We start from the raw sequence: 23,164 nt of genomic DNA on the forward strand, positions 1-23,164 counted from the left end.
ATGTTAATTCCACTTCTGCAGAGGCCAACATACACCACAATGAAAGGTAAATTGTCGTTCCCATCGTGTAACAAATGTAAGAGCTACAGGAGTGACTCACTTTTGGACATGGAGTAGTCTGATTACATATGATGAAGTAAATAGTTGTTTGTTGGAAAAGAAGTTTGGGATGTTCTGAAGGCTGTAGATTGGTTTGGCCAGGTGGACTCTCCGATGGAAGATTTTGAGTTAGGAAGAGAGAACTGAGACATGTTTCTCTTACCAGCTTCCACTATTATATTGTAGTGGTTCCCTACAACATGTATGTCCTCTAAGGTGAGGGGTGTCAGCGAAGCGCGGCTTGATAACAAGTCTGTTACTAAACAATTATGTGCCTCAAAGTAAACTATCTCATCTTACTGCATGAACAGTTATAAAGAGCCAACCACAGAGTGTTTCTCCAGCTTAAAGGGCCTTCTTAAATCAGGGAGATCTAACTTTCAGTATGACTTGCGGATAACTCACTGTTTAGTTGATCAGCCCAAAAGCTTCATAGGTTTTGTGATACGCTGAAATAGCCGTTGTCTGCAAAGAGCTTGTTGTACACACCTTGTAAAACAGGTTGTGTGTAATAATGTATTGGCTTCGGATAATTGAATCTAAATTCTAGTCTCTCTTGATGTAAATCTCAGTGGTAAATGTACCTCGGTAAATGAATTCCGACTCGAATAATATCTTATTTATAGTGTAACACAACTTCGGTAGCAAAGCAGTACAATAACCCTGTTGTAAAATCCTCCCTGCTTTTCCATTCAATGCAGGACACACGGGAAGATTCTTAGAGATCATCTACTACACCAGCTTTTTCTTACTCCTCATACAGTCCTCATTTCAAATAGCCTTTCACTATGTCCCACCTGATGGTAAGTGGCAGCACATGGTCGGTGCACACACGAGTTAAAAGGAAAATGTTAAAATATTTTCCTGCATGCATAGAAATGCACATGTAATCCTCCTAAATTGCCCAAACTTGTTTTAAAAATAAAATTATTAAGTTATATAGCAGACCTGGCAGGGGTTGTGAATACCTTTTGTGATATGATAATCTTTATTGTGATGACCTGTTGTTCTGTCCTGTAGATCATCTGTGGGAACAGATCCTGAGTCATTTTGGAATAATACGGTGAGTGGATTTAGGTGCAGACGTACAAATTAAGGAGAGCGGTTGATTTGATAAAAGCAGTATTTTTTTCTGTTGTGAAAAAAATCAATACTCTTCTCAGGGGACTATTATCTCCTTTCTGTCAGAACGTGAACATTATTAAAATATATGTAAATTATGTTAATATATATGTATTTGTAATAAATATGTATACTTAACAGATACAGACACACTGTAAACATGCATTGTAAGTTCCTTTGGACTATATTCAGGAAATAAAATTAATTGTGTGCTCCTCAGTACAGTGCTCAGAAATTAAAATAATTAATATGCTCGTGCAGAATATATAATCTGATAAGCACATTGCTATGTCAACTACCTATTCTTTGTAGCTGATGAAAGAGCCATCTGTCCTGTTTATAGCCACTAAAATACAGCTTGCTAGGGTAGTCAGGAGTTAGATCTTATTTGATACTTGGAGTTACATGTTAATTGCATTCTTCTTCATATACATCTCTCTTTTCCACCTTCAGGCTCAGTAATGTCGATGCCTGGAACATTATCCGTCTCTTGGCCTCAGATATAGGAATGTTTTTCTCCGCAATCTTTATCCGAAGAGCTTGCAAGAAACTTGTAAAGTCAGGAGCCCCTAAGATCAATCTTCGTGTGAGCAGCCAGGAGGAAGAAGAGGAGGATGAAGAGGTAAGCTTTCCTGCCTTTCACAAACACACAGGTTTCTTCATTTAAAGCGAATGAGGACCAAAAAAGAAATAATAGTAAACACTATATGGCATTTTCCAGCATTCAAGACATACAACAAAGTGTTATTTGCTGTTTTGATCATTTGAATTTTAACCCATCAGGACACTGAGACAGAAAGTGAAATGGAGGAAAGCGAAGAAGAGACTGGGTTTTCTACTGATGACGACACTCTGGACAAGGAAGTGAACGACACCCGAGCCAAACTCATGGAAAAAATTGCAGTGTTCATCTCTGGAGTCAAGCTACTGTTTGAAGCTTTGTTCACCACGGCCGGAAAGGTGGTTGTCACTCTCCTCCTCTGCGTTTCAGGTATCTATCTTACCCCCCCCATTTAGGTAAACTGAGTAGGAATTTATCATTAAAGACATGGAGGGTGTTGGTGGCCTGGTTAGGTTGGATAATGTATGGTTCAGATATCAGAGTTGAACAATCTTCATGGCTCACCAGAGTAAAGGAAGGTTGTGGACTTGGTAGTGTTGATGGAAGATGTTCAGGCTGCAGGGGTTGCTTTGGGCCTTTATCAGTCTCACTGGCTACCTTGTCTCTATTTCCAGGCATTACAGTACCTTCTGTAACATCTGCCGTGTACTTTTTCATCTTTCTGTGGTTGTGTTCATGGTGGGCTTGTAATCGAAGTGTCAGCCTGTTGCTGTTCAGCAGCTTGTGTGTCCTGGTGGCTATCTTCAGTGCTGGACATTTAAGCGCCATTTACCTATATCAGCTGCCATATTTCCAGGAGCTCATTCCTCCAGAAGACCTGCTGGCAAGGTGAGATACCTGACTACATGAACCCTAACACTAGAACTGTCACACATTATACCCTATTAAAGCCAAGGGCAACAGTTCTTTTATATTTAACAATTATGTTATTAATATAGGCGGCATCTTTAAATGGTACCTTAGCTTTAGGTAAGGATATTGCACGGAGAGGAAATTCCCGGCATAAACTGTTAGGCTGCTTTGAAATGTGTTTACATTAATTATACATAATATTTTATTACTATCTTTCTGTTGGGTGAATAGGGTTGTTAAGCTGCCTGATGCTTTATAATACCTCTTTCTATCTCCATTTTCTAGGCTGTTTGGGATGACAGCCATCATTAGGACCAATGGCACAGAAATGTGGCAAATGCATATTCACCAGAGCCTGACGTGGCCAGTTGTCCTCAATCCCTTTATGCTGCTTGTGTTGTACTATACCCTGGTCATGCTGCTGCATCAATGGGCTCCACTTCCCATGGTATGCAGATGATTCCTTTATTCTGAAATAACCTTAACACTGGGCATTATTTGGAACATGTCAGGCCATGTCCTGTTATAAGCTTACCTCTAGATGTTATGTGATGTCTGCCTCTCCCGATTGATGAGGAACAACTTGCCCTGAGCTGCAATTGAGGCTTTATAGTTAAAGCTGTGTGATCACTGCCCATCCAAATCGTTGTGGTTCAGCCTATACAATGGAGCATCACTGAATCCTTTCAATTGATTGATTCAGTCCATGGCTTCAAGAGGCTCATCGGTGACCTGTAATGGCGTTGCGGCCGCTAATTCTTTCTAACACATTTCCATGAAATAGAGTTACCAGTAACAACGGTGCATTTGTTTAGTTTTAATATGCCTGAGAACCAAAGATATGGGAAAGGTAATATTTTTTTGTCTTCTACAGGAGGAGCATGTGGATAAGAAGGCAGAGCACTCCGACGGACAGGGCATTTTGGATGGGATGCTGTGGGCCTCAAACACTGAAATGATACAAGTGAGTGTGTAGAGCAATATAATGGTATACCATTACCCTTGATCTGCTGAATCAATGCTCAAAGTCATAACACATTACTTCCTCTCTAGAGTTAATGCAGAAATCCAAAGTTGTTGGTGTAAATAAATGGTGCTACAGCACGAACGCCTGATTGGAGGGGGATAAAAATATAGGGATCTTCAAATCATAAGTGTGAAGTCACTAAAAACGTTAATCAGAATTGGCTTATATTAGTCCCCAATAAACCATTTTTGCAAACAGTTCCCCATTAAACAGCTGTACGACCGGCTTCTGACCCTTTTGTGTTACTGTGTGACTCCTCTCTCTCTACCTTACTCAGCCCGAGTTCCTCCCACACAATGGGTGGCAGGAGCTGCCCTTACTAAAATGTGAACTACACCAGGGTCTCCAGGATTTCTCTGTGCCCATCTACCCTAAGGATGAGAGAGTCTCTGAAGGGTCAGGTCAGTAAATGGAAGGCAATCAGATATCAATATGTATCAAATTATTATATATTATTTATGTAGCCAGGGTAACAGAAAATAAAAGTTGGTAAATTAAATCGTTTTGTAGACTTCTAATTCCTGTTAATTTTTTTTTTTTGACTTTTTATTGTTTAGAGCCAGAGGAGCCACTGGAAGTCCCAGATACAGAGAAGGAGCCTGGAGGAATGGCTGTACTGGGTCAATTTATCATGAAGCAAAGCTATGTCAGCGCGTTAATCGTCATGATGGTAAGACACTATAGAGTTTTACTACTTCTGGCATAAGTATGTGTTGATCTTGTTTCCATTTGTCTGTCTGTTTTTTCAGGTCTGGAGTATAACACACAACAGCTGGCTAACCTTCGTGCTGCTGATATGGTCGTGTGTCATCTGGATGACGCGTGACCGCCGGCGATACGCCATGCTCAGTTCCCCATTCCTGGCTTCATATGCCAACCTCTTAGTCGTCCAGAATTTTTTCGTGGGGCTCAATATCTCTCAGGAGGAGCTCTTCCCAGGGATCCCAACTTCCGTTCTCATTGATTTTGACCTGAAACCATACCCCATGCCTTGTGTGCACCTAGGGATCAAGGTATAGTTTGGTATTAAAATCATACTCTTAAGACGGTTAACACTTCTCTTCATTTGCTATTTATTGTATTTACAAAGCACCAAACTTCCACATTGCTGTACCATTAGCAGACACAGCGCCCAAGCTGGGGACATAAAACGTATACGTAGAAATCTTAGTGTAGGGTCACGAACATTAAGGTGGTGAAATATTGTTACTCGCACAATGTGGAACAAACATACATAAGCCATTAAAAGCTTCTTTCCACTAAAATTGTGCAAGATAAACAAATTAGTTAATTAATCCACAGTGGCATGATAATCTACTTCCAGATATTTTATGCATTTACATTCTGGATCCTGCTGCGGCAGAACCTTAAGGAGAGGCAGGAGCAACTGGAGGAAGACCAGATGACCTTAAAAGAGGTTACGGTGGAAGACAGCGGTGAGTATAACTACAAAAAGTTAAAAAAAAAAAATTATTGCACCATTTTAAAATCAGTAAAAAAAACCCTAGCATGTTGGGTAACTCACTCTCCCATGATGCTTCATGTCTCGATGGAATATTTCAGGATATTTCAAAAACATATCTCCAGAGATAAATATAATAATTCTAAAATATATTTCTGCTGACATTTCTATGTTTTCGTCTAGAAACAGAGCAGCCTTCCAACGCCTTTGTAGAAATGCTGGGTTCTCTGGTCCGCGGCACGCTTGTTAAGTACTGGATTTACTTCTGCGGAGTCATGTTTTTTGTCATCAGTTTCAGTGGCAAAGTCGTTGTCTACAAAATTCTGTACATTGTCCTCTTTCTGTTCTGCGTCACCCTATACAAAGTGAGCGGTTTTCCTGTAATAAGCTGTCTGCATGTTCAGTGACTCTGTTGAGTTTGGAGATGTTATAATGTTAGTGTTAATTTACTCTCTCGTCTTTTGTAGTAGCACCTCAGAATCTGATGCCACTCTATAAACAAATGTAATACCCCAGGCGAGGATTTTCTCTATTGTCCTTTACAATTTCTAATTATTTTACAGATTCATTATGAATGGTGGAGAAAGATCCTCAAATATTTCTGGATCACGGTCGTCTCGTATTCAATGGTGGTTCTCATCACTGTCTATGTTTACCAGTTCAAAACCATCTCCGGATTTTTCCTCCAGATCCTTGGGATGTCAGAGGATGGGTGAGAAATACAGTACTACAAAAGCAGAAAGAGAATTTAATTGAAAAGAGTATTACAGCTTAATTAGTTTCCATTGTTGTATAACGCTCATGAAATGAAAGGTCCATTTAGGAGGACCGGGTTAATAAGAATGTCCTTTGTTCCCCGGCAGTCTGAAGGACCTGGGATTAGAGCAATTCAGCACCGTGGAGCTGTTTGCTGGAATTCTGCTACCTTCCTCCTTTCTCTTGGCCTGCATCCTGCAGCTCTATTATTTTAACGATGACTTCCTAAAGCTCACAGACCTTAATAATATCCCTGTTAACCAGGGAGGCATCGCTGACAGGTCAGTACCAGGCTGTTTGCAAATTAATATTGTTCTTATTCATATAAAAACTGTATGGTTCATTATTCTCCTTTTCTACTTTATTTTAAATAGTAAGAAGAAGATGGAGAAAAGGGTCCTTATTCTGGCCAGCATGTAAGTACTTTCCCCAATCTGTCTATTTTTGCTCCATATTTTGGCAACGGGAATAAAGTAAGTCTACGGTGCTCCCAAATCACGTAAAGGATCATCACACAATTCCTATTCTTTAATTCCATTTAACATGCTTCATCTGTGTAAAAGTATAAAAGAACATATTTTCTCTCTCTCATTTTTTTATAGATTGAAGCAAAACATTGGGAATTTACATAAGAAGTAAGAAACCTCAGCTAAGACCTGAAGCTTCCATAGACACCCCCACTTTTTCACACCCCTATCATACTATAAGAGATAAGTCTTATTAAAATGTAACTTGCATTGGACAGGGCCGTCAAAATCCTTTCGCTAACATTCTTTACAACCTAGATTTGGCCCTGGGCTGTTGGAATTTAAAGTCTTGCTAACTTGAGCCAAGTCTTCTATTCTTATAACCTGCTGCCTAAACAGTGTTTTAGATCAGAGAGTAACCTGGATAGATTTCTAGGATAAAGTGTCCAAAGCTGTTTTTTTCATAAATAATCCAGAGACTGTAGAAGTGACCCTGGTGTCTCCTGTAGGTTGGAAGATGAGAAGCAGAATGCTGCAAGTCAGAGCACTTTGGACAAGATCGAGAACATCACTACAGATGCAGATGGGAGTAAGGAAACCCGGTTATCAACCGGTAAGAGACAGAAAAAGGCAGACAAATCCAGAAGTCACTAGTTTGGTGGTTAACGGTTTTTTTTCTGTATATCCATCAAATATTTTTCTTTTCTAGACTTGTCAGATGAAAATCCCGCTGACAGGGAGAACCCATGGATTCTGGTTATTGACAAATTGATTTCCATTCTCCTGAGCTTCCTGAACCTCGTCCATGACACGCAGGTGTTGATCTGGAGGCTGCTGGAGCTGCACATCATCAAGATTGTCTCCACCATCATCATCTGGATCACGCTTCAGGAGGTATCAGGGCTAGAGGACGAACACAATGCATAGGTTTCTTTCTGTATAACCAGACTGGAGACTGTGATATCCTGATCAGGCCCAGATTTTCAGACGCCAAACCATAGAAACCAAGTTCTTTCCCTTGTAGGTGTCATTGATGAATTCCCTCTTCTACATACCCTGGGTCTTTGCTCTGCCGTACTCCCACTTACGACCGTATGCTTCCAGCATCTGCACTGTCTGGTCCTGCTTTATGGTCATCTGCAAAATGATGTATCAGCTGAAATTCATCAAACCTCTGGAGTATTCTTCCAACTGCACAGAGGTTAGCTGAACTTTTTTAAGTGTGGCAGGGATGGCGGGGTTAATGAGGGAACGAAAAACAGGCAACAATTAACAGAGTGAATAGTCTGGTTTTTAAGGAAGTGAGGGGGAGACATTGCCAAAACATTTGTGCTAGGGGCTCAGATATTTAGGACAGGAGACTAGGAACCTCCATTGCCTACCTTGTTTTTGCATATGCCATAGTGATCATCCTTGTAACAGCTAACTGCTACTTAGGCATCATCATAAAAGAAAATGATTGTGTTTTGTAATGGGCTATTTCAATAAAGCGTATTCACTAATATTATTGACTGTTTCTTGTTCCCCATGCATAGTTTTGGAATAGACTCACTTATATAAATTCTATTCCCCAAGGGCCTGTACCGCAATGGGAGCCTGTACAATACGGTGTCCGATGAACTTCTGCAGAAATCCATACTATATACAGCTCCTGTGGACCCTGCATTGTGGTGCGGGGGTCTCCGGAAATGTGCAGATAGCGTCTTACCCTGTCTCCAGGTAAGAAAGACTTAAAAGCCAGTAGAGGCAGTGTTTTATGGTTAAATGACTACAGTAACTAGCTATATAAGCAGGACAGGAACCAACTGATATGAGGGATTGAGTAGTTACGGTAAACCTAACCCCTTTTGCGTTTGTCTTTCATTGTAGAATCATCTCACCATTCTGGCATTAATGGCTATTGAGGCCACGGTCTATCGTCACCAGCTGTATTACCGCACCCATAACCAGCTTATCACCCCCATTACGGGGAGCATCTTTGATAATATAACCCGGAATCATCTCGATGAAGGGCTTTTGCAGTGCATCAAGTATTTTGTCAATTATTTCTTCTATAAGTTTGGGCTGGAGGTGAGTAACTAGAGCATTGGTTACAGTATACGAAGCTCATCCTTATAGGACCATACGTTATAGGACTATATGGATATCTAGGATTGTATATCTATATTCAAGAAGCATTTTAGGGGCAAAGTTCTAAATATGGAGCACTAGCCATGGAAACCAATGCAATGTGTCTGCTGGTTGACCCACATTTAGCACTGTCTACCAGGACAGGATAAGATGTGTTCTCACAAAGTTCTCCCTCTCCGTTTCAGGTCTGTTTTGTCATAGCTGTGAATGTCATTGGACAGCGCATGGATTTCTATGCGGTGCTACACGCATTTTGGCTACTCTACCTGCTTTACCTTCGTCGTAGAAAAACCATTGCTGAAGTCTGGCCAAAGTACTGCTGCTTTGTGGCCAGTATCATGACTCTCCAGTACTTGCTGTGCATTGGAATCCCTCCTGCATTCTGCACAGGTAATTCATGAAACCTACAAAGGTTATTTTACAGAAAGTGGATCACTTTTAGAATTGCTACACATATATACTCTTCAAATATTAGGCCAAAATATATACATTGTAAGTTCTATATGTCATATGGTTCCCTGTGAGTACAACCTGCTCACCAAAAACGATGGCCAAGCAGAGTGATTTAAAGTGTGATTTTATTTAAGTTAAAATGTATTCTTTGCATGGTACCAACTACTGTCATGTGATTTAGTTTTGCTTGGCCATCATTTTTATATAGGTTGGGCTCCTGTGGGGCATGGCTTGAAATAATGTGTCTGATTATTTCCTACAGATTACCCGTGGAGAACTCTCTCTCTAGCACCCGGCTCCAACCTCATAAAGTGGCTGTATCTCCCTGACTTCTCCAGGAAACCGGACGCTGGATTTCTGCTCTGTATGTACACTTTTTATCCTACACCCTTTATGTTGCCTGTTTGACTTGGCCAGTGAGTTATATTATGTATTTATGGGGCGATGAGCGTTTAGAACCCTGCAAAGTGCAACAGCCCCATTATACAGTATCGTTATATTTTTATCATGTTGTATATTTGTGTGCAGTTCTGGCGGATATGAAGTGGGAATTACACAAGATTATATTTAATTAGATTTCTGCCGGTGACAACATAAAGAGCAAATGGGGTATTTGGGGGAGAGCAGTAAGGTCTATAGGGGATGATTAAGAGCACTATAGAATAGGTTTAGTCAGGTGACCAGTAGGAGCCACTGAATGATCCTGAAAGGGAGATGATGTGGACTGATGGCATGGGCAAAAACAGACGACTATAACATTAATCCTTTAATAAAGGAGATTTGCAGCATCTTTTGCACTCATACATAGTATTAGCTGATTCAGAGAACATACGTTCCACCATTCTGTAGATGAGTATTATTGGAAGTGACATGATGACGATCATTGAGCACCTGTTTTTTATTGTTTTATTTATTTTTTGCAGATGACTTCTTGCTTTTGCTCTGCGCGTCTTTGCAGTGGAAGGTGTTTGAGGATGAGAACCGGGCCTGTGTCAGGATGTTGGCAGGGGATAACATTGAGATCAGCAGGGACCTGGATCCAGCAGACCTGAGTCAATATAGTCCGGTACCCAACTTCTTGCACTGCCGGTGAGTACTGACCTGCACATCCCTCCTCACACTGTTTTAATACATGCAGAGACTCAACTTGTTGCACTGAAGGAGTGCTGGCCATCCTTTCCATCCTCACACTGGGCTGCTACAAACCTGACACCGGTCAGACTCCCCTCCATTTCTCTTCTGGCTCCTGTTCCTAGTTGTGTTCTACCTGGCCACAGACTGCAATTTTCTATGACAGGTTCCCCTCATTTATCTTCCATTCATTCATCCTCAGGTCGTACCTGGACATGGCAAAAGTGGTCGTCTTTAGCTACCATTTTTGGTTTGTGCTATGCCTCATTTTTATAACGGGGACTACCCGCATTAACATCCTCTGCATGGGATACCTGATGGCTTGTTTCCACTTCATGCTGTTCGGTGGAAGCCTCCTCCTGAAGCCTGTCCGACATTTGCTTAAGCTCTGGAACTATCTCATCACCTACACTGCCTTTGTGATAACCATGAAAAACCTCTTGTCTGTAAGCACATAAACCTTTTTACTCCTCTTTCTGCATCTGTGTCCTGTCTTTTAGATAAAACTGTGCGTTTACAATCTGTAAGTGTGTTGACAGGTATCTTGTATGTTATTTCTAGATCGGGGCATGTGCGTATCTGGATAAGCTAATGAAGAATAACTGCTGGCTGATACAGACCTTCAGCATGTTCTGCACCATCAAGGGATATGACCTGAGTGAGTTCCTAGAACACAAGAAGACTAGTGGGTGCTTCTTGGCTGGGGGAAATTGTTGTTTTTAGAAATAATTGTTTTTATTTGGAGAAATCCTGAAAACCCACACTTAGAAACAATTTTCTATAGTAACAGCGATTCTAAAGTATATGTTCTCGTCGCACAGCTATGCCTTCCGAAGAGGAGTGTGAACTGCCAGAAAACGAGGCAGGAATAGTTTGGGATGCTATCTGTTTCACCTTCCTCCTCATCCAGCGCAGAGTGTTCACCAGTTATTATTTCCTTTATGTAGTGGCCGACTTGAAAGCATCGAAGCTCCTCGCCTCTAGGTATCTCTTTTTTTATTTAATGTTATGTTCCCCGCCAATAAATAAGGAAAGGTAAACAGCTCTCAGTACATAAAAGTTACCCAGTAGCACTCTAATGCCTGGCGCTGCCTGCTCACACAGAAGCATGATGGCCTCTGGGGGCTTTATTTTTCTGAGTTTATCCTTTTAGCTTAAAACTACATATTCAACAATGTTAAGTGGATATTTAAATGTATTATTAAATGTAGCATATTTTGCATGTAAACATTCCATTTTAGTGAAATTTCTCCAAAATCCCCAAAATGACTCACTAGTTTATTGAAATGTATTTCCATGACACGACCACACTGAATTCTGCAAGCTACAAGGTAGCATTCGGCCCTCTTGTGGTTAGGACCGATAACCCCGCTTATATTGCATGGCGATCTGCGATCATTTATATATCCATAATTGCATATTATTATTATTGAAACTTACAGAGGAGCAGAGCTGTTTGAGGAGAAAATTAAGAAGGTAGTAGCCGTGCGTCTGGAACAAGAGAAGAAATGCGCACAAGCCATGAAGAAGCAGTAAGTGGTAATGTTAGCTTTTGTAGGAAGGACCCAGAAGGTGCGTTTTCCAGCTACTTGTGAAACTGTTAACCCAGTTCCGAACATATTTGGGAGGCATACAAAGTTTTGCCTGCAGAAGGGTGTAATAAATGCCACCATAAATCATAGGTACCCCATTAATGGCTTGGTGGGCACACACTGCAGACTTCGGACTCACTGTTTACTGAATTATCTACCTCTGTAAATGCTCAGTAAAGCATTAGAAGCCATGGCAGCCGGTAAGGACGTTGACAGGCACTGGGGCAGATGGTGATGGGCATTGACTTAATGTGATGTGTTTGCTGTACCCTGACAGGATGGAACAAATCAAACTAAAACAGAAGCCCCCGAAAGATGTGAAAAGAAGTGACGAGACTACAGAAGGGGACTCATCTGAGCCATCCCCAAAAGACAAAGGTAACTGGATATGCTGGCAGCGGAGCTGGGGTCGCTGCGGTTTATTTTATGTTACGCTTTATCATATTTTACTTTATGTAAGTGTATGCAATTAGAGAATGATTCTCTCTCCAGATGATAACGATAAAAAAGACGCAAAGAAGAAGTGGTGGCAGCCGTGGGTTACACACACATCAGGTTAGTGGTATGGCCGTGAAGGTCATGTATAAGCATCCTTACTCATTAAGGTTTCATTGGTCCCTGTGGCTATGAGGTCATATTGCGACTGTGGTTTGCAGTGGTCCGTAGTGGGAACTACAGCTTGTTTGACACAGACAGTGAGGATGAGGAAGAGGAAGCACGAGAAGAGAAGCGGGAGGAAGAACCGCCGAAAAAGAAAACTGCATTCCAGGTGCTCTTACCCTGTACTGTTTAACCTCTTATTGGGGATGATTACCGTCCGATAATACTTACAGACCGAGTGCCGTAAAGTGTGCAGTGTGAGCAGTCTCTGTATAATAATTACATATAAATAGTTAAAATGGGATTTTAGCGTGGAAAATTTACTTTGGCTGGTGCAAATCACCAACAAAACATTAAGTGTTCTACTGCATATTTTCTAGTTGGCATATGAAGCCTGGACCACAAGCTCCAAATCTGCTCTGAAACTACGGAAGAACGATGAGAATACCATCCGTGAGCAGATCCGCAAGGAGATGGAAAAGCAGCAGCCAGAAGGTTTGCCTTTCCTTGAGTTAGTGGGCTTCTAGAGAGGTGAACTCTTAGGTGCACTCAGCTCAGGCTCCGGGTGCTTGAGTCCTGTCTGTGGTAATGTTCTGTACAAAGACAGGCTCTAGACTGGTCTAAGTTTATTGCTGCGATATGAACAATAGTGGATTCTAGATGATTCATTATTCTGGGTCTATGCATGAGGTGTAGTGAGACTTTGATTTTCTCCCAAACACAGCCGAACAGGAAGACTCCATTCACGAGGAAACACTCTCAGAAAGCGAGGAGGAGACCGCGGATGGCCCTGGTGAATGGTTTAACTGATTCTTTCCCAACATAAGCCTAGATTGCATTATAACCATTCCATTTCATTAAATGGGTATTTTGTGTGTTTGTAGTATATGACTGTGATATAGGGGGAGGTTTTTTTTCAGTTGACGTTCTAGATAAAAGCTCCATGCATAAAATGCATCTGTGTAATTGTACAGAAGAAAAGTGTTTGTTTTATTTTTTCACAAAAAAAGCATGTCTGAACAGATTTCCAACTTATAATAGGAACATTGCACGTTTTGTTATAGAGCCCCATACTTCCTTTATAATTGGTTTTATATATTTGTCATGAAACAGACAACATCATTCAGAGAATCATCAACATTGTTAAATTTGCCTGGGTCTTCATCCAAGCTCTTACTGATGATACCATAGAATCACTCAACTCTTTCTGCAAGGACAGCTTGGATATTGCAACTGTCCTTAGGATGGAACGGTGCATGCTCCAAAGGAACTTGGATAAGGTAAGGCTTTGGTAGAACTCAAGCAATGTAAAGCTCCATAGAACAAAGCATAAGGTGAGGCTTTACATGGATGCAGCCAAGGTAAATCTCCAAATCTTCAGCGGAGCATAGAGGTAAAGTTTGAGTAGGATTTGGAGGTAAGGTTTGAGTAGGATTTGGAGGTAAGGTTTAGGTGGGATTTGGAGGTAAAGTTTAGGTGGGATTTGGAGGTAAAGTTTAGGTGGGATTTGGAGGTAACGTTTGAGTGGGAGTTGGAGGTAAGGTTTAAGTGGGATTTGGAGGTAAGGTTTAGGTGGGATTTGGAGGTAAAGTTTAGGTGGGATTTGGAGGTAAGGTTTGAGTGGGATTTGGAGGTAAGGTTTAAGTGGGATTTGGAGGTAAGGTTTAGGTGGGATTTGGAGGTAAGGTTTAGGTGGGATTTGGAGGTAAGGTTTAGGTGGGATTTGGAGGTAAAGTTTAGGTGGGATTTGGAGGTAACGTTTGAGTGGGATTTGGAGGTAAGGTTTGAGTGGGATTTGGAGGTAAGGTTTAGGTGGGATTTGGAGGTAAGGTTTAGGTGGGATTTGGAGGTAAAGTTTAGGTGGGATTTGGAGGTAAGGTTTGAGTGGGATTTGGAGGTAAGGTTTGAGTGGGATTTGGAGGTAAGGTTTAAGTGGGATTTGGAGGTAAGGTTTGAGTGGGATTTGGAGGTAAGGTTTAGGTGGGATTTGGAGGTAAGGTTTAGGTGGGATTTGGAGGTAACGTTTGAGTGGGATTTGGAGGTAAGGTTTGAGTGGGATTTGGAGGTAAGGTTTAGGTGGGATTTGGAGGTAAGGTTTAAGTGAGATTTGGAGGTAAGGTTTGAGTGGGATTTGGAGGTAAGGTTTGAGTGGGATTTGGAGGTAAGGTTTGAGTGGGATTTGGAGGTAAGGTTTAGGTGGGATTTGGAGGTAAGGTTTAAGTGAGATTTGGAGGTAAGGTTTGAGTGGGATTTGGAGGTAAGGTTTGAGTGGGATTTGGAGGTAAGGTTTGAGTGGGATTTGGAGGTAAGGTTTGAGTGAACTTTAGAAATGGTAAAGTTCCAAGTCTACAGAAGAACGCGCACAAGATAAACCTCGAGAAAAAAGTAGACACAGTAAGGCTCCAGAAATTCAGACCTGGTGAGGTTCCAGACATTAAAACCAAGCAGCTTATACGCCTTTCTTAAAAGTGATTTAATTTTCTCCAAGACAATCAATCTTGTGATAAATTGCAGTTCCCTCTTTGTGTTTAATGCAGTTGGTAACTAATGCTTCAGCTAATGTTAATTATTGTGAACCCACAGGGAAAAGAAGCCTCACAGGACAGCATAGCCGAGTATTATAAAGCCAAACAGTTGTCTCGGACTCACACATTGTCCAGTGAGGAGAACGAGGAGCCCATGGAGCCGCTCAGAGAGGAGATCATTCAGTCTAGGAGGTTGGATATCTGTAAAATACTCAGCATAGAGTCCCAGGATAGCTACCTGTCCAGGTGAGAGACACAAAACTTAGATTATGGTCTGCGAAGACTCACTTAAAGGATATTGGTCCCTTTACTTTGAGTAGTTCTATAATTCTGTTCCAACAATGTGATTTTAGATCATTGCCAAGATAATGTCTGTCTCCATGGACAGAAATAGGTTTAGGAATGAAGAATTGGAGTAAAGTGGTTTGTTTGGTTTTTGTGACAGCTGTCCTACAGAAGATATGGTCCTATCCTTCGAAGAAGTTCTTGAACCTACAGAGACACCAAGAAATCGGAGACCCCAACGAATGCAGGCTTTCGACTCCACCTCTGTGGACAGTCTTGATTCAAGATACATTCCCAGGTAAGAGAAAAAAGTCCAAAGAATAGGGAAAGTAGTGTAAAACATATTAGGAGCCGTTTATGGAGCCACTGTTTTTAGAAGTTTTTACCCTAAAATAGTTCACTTTTAATTGTTAAGCTCTAACCAGCAGGAAAAGTAGAGGAAGCCAATAACAGTTCAAGCTTCTGCTTTCTTGCAGTCAGGACCTATTTGCAGAGCAGGATGGAGTGCAAGAAGAAGACGCAGAAGCGACAGAACACACGCAGACACACATCCCACCTTCCTACAGCACAGTGATTGCCATGGGAGAGGTACAGAGCTCCGAGGCTGAGGGGACCTTCCAGCAAGCAGACATGGGCAACAGGCAACTATCAGAGGTCCCGGGACTGCTGACGGCTAGTGAGCTTCTACTCAACAAGTAAGTATGTGTGGGGGGTCCATTATGTGGGAATCTGACAAGGTTACTGGTGTAAGCCAATGCTTCTGTGTCACATACTGTCCTTCAGCAGGGTTATTAAATCTAACATAGACTCTAGATTAATCAAGATATCTGTAGTCTCAAACAGTAATGCATTTGCCAATCAAACGCAGGCTTCGATTGTGGACCAGCAAGAGGTGAAAGTATAAGACTGGAATGACTAACTGGCTCTGACATGGACAAGTGTACCGGCAGATTACATACATCCCAGATTTCTCAGTCTGTCCCTAGACAGATGACTTTGTAGACCTCACCTCACGTTCTGGGGCACTCAGTTTTCTCTGTCCTTTTATTTCAGGATGTATTATGACGAGGAGTTAGAGGAATCAGAAAGATTTTACCAGGCCCTCCCACGTCCTATCCGCTTGTGCTTCGCTTTGTATAACACAATTGTGTCAAAGTCTGAAATGCTCTGTTACTTTGTCATCATCCTTAATCACATGATCTCGGCCTCCATCCTTTCGTTGATTTTACCAATCCTGATCTTCCTCTGGGCCATGCTGTCTGTGCCGCGACCCACCAAACGCTTCTGGATGACTGCCATCATTTATACTGAGGTCAGTGGCTCACAGTTTGGATTATAGTAGCCAAAACATATGACTGTAGCTTGAATGGAATAATACTTGATCGTCTTTCGACTGTCCGTCTAAACAATTTCCTTTTCAGTAAAGAGTGACTTGCAGTTCTTTGATAATTTCATATTTGTTACCAGATCACTGTTGTCATCAAGTATTCCTTCCAATTTGGCTTCTTCCCCTGGACGTCCACTGTGTACAGGAGTATGAACGCAGACAAACCCTTCCAACTCCCGAATATTATCGGCATTGAGAAGAAAGATGGCTATGTGCACTTTGACCTAGTCCAGCTTCTCGCCTTGTTCTTGCACAGGTCTATCTTGAAAGTAGGTAGAAAGTAGAAAAAAACTCTTGTTCTTGTCACATAAATCCTGAAATACAACCGATGAATGGTCATATATACAATATTCAGCTACTGAAATATGTTGACTTTGCACCACTGGTTGTTTTTCATTTTTGTGATGTTGTTTCACTAAAAGGTGGGGTAAATTTATTAAAATTAGTTTTTTATTTTATTTAGAAAGGGATATTAGAATCTACCGGGACATAAATCTTTTTGATAATATAGAACCAGCTTTTCTCACACGACTGTAGCTTGCAGAGGACAATCAACTGTGCATTTGGATATTGTAAATACCTAATCTTCTGTGCAGTGCCACGGTCTCTGGGACAACAAAGATGTCAATCTGCCCGAATCCAAGAAGAAGAAAAAGACCAGAAAACAGAGAAAGCGAGGAAGCGGAGGCGAGGATGACACCGAATCGGGGCTGGCTCCGTGGAAGCTGTTCACCCATCCGAACCATTCCAAAAACGTCTTCAGAAAAAGGAGGAAATCTCAGAAACCCGATACAGAAGGTACGGCATCTTGGATGTTCGCTGTGTTATAGGCAGTCTGTCTTTAATGTTCTGTAATGCAACACGTGGCTTAGTGCCATGTTTGGATCACACTGTGTTGCAGCTGAGCTTTGATTGATAAATTAACTTTCTTTCTGGGCTGACAACTTAATGGATGTTGGAGTATTAGTTATGATATAAAACAGATATAAAGCAATTTCTTTGTTTGCAGCCCATTTGTGGTTTACATTTATGTCATTAGGTAACACAGAATAAAGGTTTGCCGATTCAATATTGAATCTGGGTTCTTTTTTAAGGTGCTTTTGTTTTAGTTTAGAATCAATGCCGTTTCCGTGCATCTCATTGTATTTTATTTTCGTCTTCAGGGAACACCCAAAAGAAAGAAACCAAACGGTGGAATTGGTTCAGACGGAACCCCAAAAGGAAAAGATTAACATTCAAAGAGAGGCTCAAGCAGCAATGGAACAAAGTCAAGAAGCTGGCGGTGAAAATGTACAAATCATTAGCTGAGACCAGACTACCTCTCCCCACTTCAACATCTCATACAGGCTATTAAATAAGTCATATTGTCGTGTTAAACGCACAATGGAGACATCAGCCTGTAATACATGTAAAAAAAAACCTGTAAAAAGTTGTGCCATAATACAACTGATAACGGCACGATCTCATAATACTCCTAATGATGAACCCTGATAGAGGCGCGGCTACCGTGTGATGCTACAACCATATCTTCTTACTTTGTAAAAACAACTTTTTTTGTCCTATATTTCTTTTGGTTTTTTTTTAACAGCGCTCTTCAGATCTATCTGCCAATCAGGCAGTTCTTCTACGACATCATTCACCCCGAGTACAGTCCTGTCTGCGATGTTTACGCCATCATGTTCCTGGTTGATGTCATCAATTTCATCATTGTCATCTTTGGCTATTGGGCATTTGGGGTAACTGCATTTTATGTTTACAGGGCTCAGTCTGTTACCAGTGAATGAAATAATTCATACAGAAAGATCACATGGTGATTACATACAAAGAAGCCATTCCAGATCAAAATTATAGTTAACCCCTTCTGTAAAGACCTGTAAAGATATATGTGTACATCTTTGGCTTTGTTAATAGCTCATCTAATTATTTAATTCATTATTTATTAATTATTAAAGGGATCCCCATGGGTGAGTTGCGTTCTCATTATTATCTTGTTATCAGAAACATTCAGCTGCTGCCGATATCACCGAATCACTGTCTGAGGACCAGGTTCCAGAGGCGTTCTTAGTGATGCTCCTCCTTCAGTTTGCCACCATGATTGTAGACCGGGCCATCTACTTGCGCAAGACCATGTTCGGCAAGTGCGTCTTCCAAGTGGTCCTTGTTTTTGGGATACATTTTTGGATGTTCTTTATCCTCCCTGGAGTCACTGAGAGGTAACTGTGTTCATTTCACTCACATTTTCTTATACTTATACACAAATTGCAGTGTTTGTGCTGAATGTTCTTGCGGACGGTTTGTTTTTGTAAATGATCCTCAATCTACTTGTTTACATTCTGATACGTTCTCACGTTTGGCTGAGGAGCACAGGGTCCCCCGGGGGCAGCAGGGTGAGTGAGGTGTGAACATTGGGATTGAGGACACAGGGTGTGAAGGACCCTAAATTGTTCCTGGAGGATCAGGTTATGATGTTGGTGAGCGGCCGGATACTTTGTGTCCTTGGCAGACGGACTTCCACAAATGTGTCGTGTTTTCTCTGCCGGTTCCTCTTTGTCTTTCCTGCTCTGTCTCTCTCCTCATCCCGTTCTCTCTCTTTCAGGAGGTTTAATACCAACCAGGTGGCTCAGCTGTGGTACTTTGTGAAGTGCGTGTATTTTGGGCTGTCTGCTTACCAGATTAAATGCGGATATCCCAACCGTGTCCTGGGCAACTTTTTGACCAAGAGTTACAATTGCATCAACCTATTCCTGTTCCAGGGGTGAGTGGCTTCCCAGCCTAATTCCAGTCCACGACAGCCTGTTTTACGAGTTTATGTGCAGAAACTGTCATTTTTGTGGCCAGGCATATACAATACATCTTTGATCTTTAATAAATCTTTAAGGCACAGGAGAAACCCTCTTCAGATGGGGACATCTTTTTATTTTATAATTATGCATAGTAAAGAAAAGGGTCCTGTGTACAGAAATGAGTAAACCCAAACTAGCCTCATATAAAGGCTAACTAAAAACATATATTAAAATAAATAAATATGGAGGTTCATAGGATCTCCCAAGCTTAAGAAAACAACACTTAAAACAAAGGGAAAAATAGTTACAAAAGGTTTTTAAATGTACTACGTAGCCTGCGTGTCCTATAATAGAGAAAGAGAATTATTTCTATCTATATATAGAGGTAAAGTAAGATGTTGGTCTTGCTTTCAGATTCCGCATGGTACCATTCCTTACAGAGATGAGGGCCGTGATGGACTGGGTTTGGACAGACACCACTCTCAGCCTGTCCAGCTGGATCTGCGTGGAGGACATATACGCCAACATCTTTATAATGAAGTGCTGGCGTGAATCTGAGAAGGTGCTATACTATTTCAGTTTTAGACAGAGTCGTCCTCAGTACTTCTCATTTCCGTGCAATTAATCATCATCTGATGCATTTATCAGTTTGAAGCAGAGATTATTGGATCTGCAAAAAAACTGTTACTAGATTCCTGGAAATGACCCGTTTTCTGATATGTTTTGTGTTAGAGATGTTTTCAAAGCTGGGCCTGCCAGGACTAGGTCAGTAGGCAGTTCAAAGCCACCCGGCTTTATCTTGCATCTACTGCACTGCTTCCATCTTGTTCTTGCCCCATTTTAGAAATACCCAGAGCCTCCGGGGCAGAAGAAGAAGATGATCGTTAAGTACGGAATGGGCGGAGTGATTATCTTTGCCTTAATTTGCATCATATGGTTTCCGCTGCTTTTCATGTCGCTGGTGAAGTCTGTGGCCGGGGTGACAAATCAGCCCTTGGACGTTTCCATTCAGATTAGCATCAGTGGCTACGAGGTAACGGCCCATTAATGCAGAAAATTCCCAGAAATGTAATTTCATGTTAATCACTGAATGTTTCATACAGCAACGTGTTACTTCCGAGCGGTCCATGGCTCTCCGTCTTCACGCGGCTCTCTCTTTGTTCTACAGCCCCTGTTCACAATGAGCGCGCAGCAGCAGAACCTGGTCCCATACTCGCAGGCCGCGTACGATGAACTGACGTACAGATATGCCCTGCACCCTGTGAGTAGCATACCGTCACACAAAATACTTCATCCTAACCTTCTCAGCCACATCGTCAAAATACCTCTTGTGAACAGGCCAGATGGGGTGGCCGTTCCTTGCTGAGGGGCTGCAATGCGAAAAATAACGTTTTTTATGCCCCTAGCCCCTGTACATATATGCAGATGAACTGTCATATTTACACGTAGCGTGTGCCGGAATTATATACGTCTCTCAATTCACATATCATGCTTCCACTCATGGTTACCTATAGATTTGATGTCTGTTTGGCTGCCACCCCAAGAGGCCATGTTTCTGATCGGCTCTTGTATCCACCCCTTCCCTTTGTAGTCAGCAATGCAGTTTATCGTTAACTATATGCCAGAGGACATTGTTACAGCGAAGATCAAAAGTAATGCCAGCCTGCTGTGGACCATTAGCCCGGCCAGTCGGGAGGCCATGATTGAGGAGCTGTCTGCGTCTACACAGATATACATCAACATTTACTGGAGTATCCTCAGGTACCGAGTTCCCCCTTTTATTGTATTTGTCTGGCTGTGTGGAATATCCTAGGTTTAGGAGCCACCAATATATTTTGCCGCAGTATCCATGTTTAGCTGCATTGTTCAAGCCATGTTTTGGGTTTTTTAAATGAAAAAGACAATCAGTGTAATTTTGGCTTCTACATCGAGATAAGAAAACCATCCAGTGAATTCCGTTTGCTTTATCTGTCTCTGCGAGACGCTCACATGTTAAGGGGTGTTGGGGGTACACGGGCCACAGGGGCCTCCTCTAACGGTTTTAGGACTTTTACAAGTATGTATGTTTTACAGGAAAAAATAACGGGTTACGTCTTAGTACTTTGATCACGGGCTCTGCTATATAGTTTTACGCATGATGTTTCGGTGTAACGACCGGTTACTTTTAATGTTGCTTTTCCCAGGAACGCATCTATTGTTAAGAGTGCGGAGACCTCCGGGAAGCACACGGCGTGCTACGAAGACGCGGAAACCAGGGACCAGATCGTTCAGATGCTCAGAGGGGACAGAAAGACGCCAGTGTATGTGAATACATTATATATATATATATATATATATATAATACATAAATATATAAATAAGCTTTAAGGGGGATCCTGTAGCGGAGGCATTGATTGGTAGCAGATGTGGTCTTTGCCTGAGCTGCATTATCCGGGTGACTCTTGTTTGAAAGTCTTCGCTTTGCATTTTTTAGCTAATAAAGTACATCATTTCCCCCCATTTGACCCTTAGAATGCTGCCGAATATTTTGCCGAAATATCTGAGAGCTAGCGCTGGCCCCGAATCCAAAACGGCACACCGGCTGCAAACAGGTGAGGCGAAGCTCAAAGGCGTTCACGTTTACGTCCGTAGAAATCTTTGTTGTACGATATTTTAGCTGCAATATGTTTTGTATTTTAACTAAAGAAAAAAATTCCCTTTTTGCTGTCGCGTTCCAGCGTTCTCCGATAAACCGGAGGATATTCAGAAGTTCGCCTTCTTCCGCAATCTGACCGTGAAATTACAACAGCTGTCCCAGAATTCCTCGTCGGACCAAGCGACCGAATGGTGGTTGGTTCAGGAGTGGAATCCGGGCTGCGCACCCGCGGGCTGCAGCCAGAACATTGAACTGGTTATTTATAACGATAAAGCCAGTCCGCAGAGCCTGGGCTTCCTGGCCGGATACGGGTACGTTACCAGACTATGTAGGGGTAGGTTACCAGACTATATAGGGGTACGTCACCAGACTATATACAGGTACGTTACCAAAATATATATGGGTACGTTACCAGACCATATACTGGTAGCATTATTGTTTCGCTTGTAGAATAACTCAAAAACTATTGTCCAATGAAGCTTGTGGATCAAAATTCCTAGAATGTAGTCACATTAAGTTTTCCAACCTAAGACGTCCCTTTGTTAGATCTTTATCTCGTCTATCTGAAGCAGTTAGATCCTGTGCGTTTTAATATTTCCCCCTTGCAGCAAAGGTATCTTAACAATCTGTTGTGGTTGTGGCCCTTGTGGCCTTTGTTTAATAGCCACCGGTTTCTTTTAACGCGTTGATGTCTCTTTCAGCATCGTGGGTCTCTACATGTCCGTAGTTCTCGTTATCGGAAAATTCATCAGAGAATTCTTTAACGGGATCGCCCGCTCCATCATGTTCGAGGAATTACCCAACGTAGATCGCATCTTAAAACTCTGCACCGACATCTTCTTGGTCAGAGAGACCGGAGACTTGGACCTGGAGGAACAGCTGTTTGCGAAACTAATCTTCCTTTACCGCTCTCCCGAAACCATGATCAAATGGACCCGAGAGAAGCAGGAGAACTGACGCCGCGAGATACGGCTTCCAACGATCGCTGTCCCTTCATGCGAGAGACTGCTTCATACCCCTATCGTTATAAAAAGGGCGGCAGACTATGAACAGAGCAAACGGTACAATAATAAAGACTGATTTAAGAGCTTAGATCCTGGAGAACAAAGGAAACCGCAAGTAAAAACATCTTTTTGTATTAAACCCTGATAATAAACTGTACAGATGGTAAAAGAGAGCCTGCGGGGTTTGTTGTGTTGCATTCGGGACTGATGCTTAGAACCGGGAATAATTTTG

At 41.9% G+C, this 23,164-nt stretch overlaps 1 protein-coding gene across 1 annotated transcript; it reads left to right on the forward strand.

Annotated features, from left to right (window-relative positions):
- Nucleotides 1–23,105, forward strand: LOC128471480 (piezo-type mechanosensitive ion channel component 2-like). Its single transcript, XM_053453425.1, is given in 53 exon segments — nucleotides 1–46; nucleotides 801–902; nucleotides 1,120–1,162; nucleotides 1,675–1,843; nucleotides 2,014–2,212; nucleotides 2,458–2,671; nucleotides 2,981–3,143; nucleotides 3,546–3,659; nucleotides 4,000–4,123; nucleotides 4,280–4,392; nucleotides 4,472–4,735; nucleotides 5,047–5,158; nucleotides 5,368–5,549; nucleotides 5,748–5,896; nucleotides 6,048–6,221; nucleotides 6,315–6,356; nucleotides 6,543–6,575; nucleotides 6,917–6,996; nucleotides 7,126–7,301; nucleotides 7,432–7,608; nucleotides 7,983–8,126; nucleotides 8,277–8,477; nucleotides 8,723–8,927; nucleotides 9,253–9,354; nucleotides 9,914–10,079; nucleotides 10,324–10,567; nucleotides 10,683–10,779; nucleotides 10,943–11,105; nucleotides 11,564–11,653; nucleotides 11,991–12,091; nucleotides 12,206–12,268; nucleotides 12,370–12,482; nucleotides 12,694–12,808; nucleotides 13,038–13,106; nucleotides 13,427–13,593; nucleotides 14,897–15,084; nucleotides 15,284–15,434; nucleotides 15,619–15,818; nucleotides 16,177–16,435; nucleotides 16,591–16,779; nucleotides 17,107–17,308; nucleotides 17,674–17,800; nucleotides 18,099–18,246; nucleotides 18,509–18,723; nucleotides 19,107–19,265; nucleotides 19,708–19,855; nucleotides 20,138–20,326; nucleotides 20,462–20,554; nucleotides 20,885–21,054; nucleotides 21,477–21,593; nucleotides 21,805–21,884; nucleotides 22,011–22,239; nucleotides 22,630–23,105. Coding segments are annotated over 53 exon segments (7,836 nt in total). The 3' UTR covers nucleotides 22,886–23,105.
- The last annotated feature ends 59 nt before the right edge of the window (nucleotides 23,106–23,164 follow it).

Source organism: Spea bombifrons, chromosome 13 (genome assembly GCF_027358695.1).
Source record: "Spea bombifrons isolate aSpeBom1 chromosome 13, aSpeBom1.2.pri, whole genome shotgun sequence".
Taxonomy (NCBI): Eukaryota; Metazoa; Chordata; class Amphibia; order Anura; family Pelobatidae; genus Spea; species Spea bombifrons.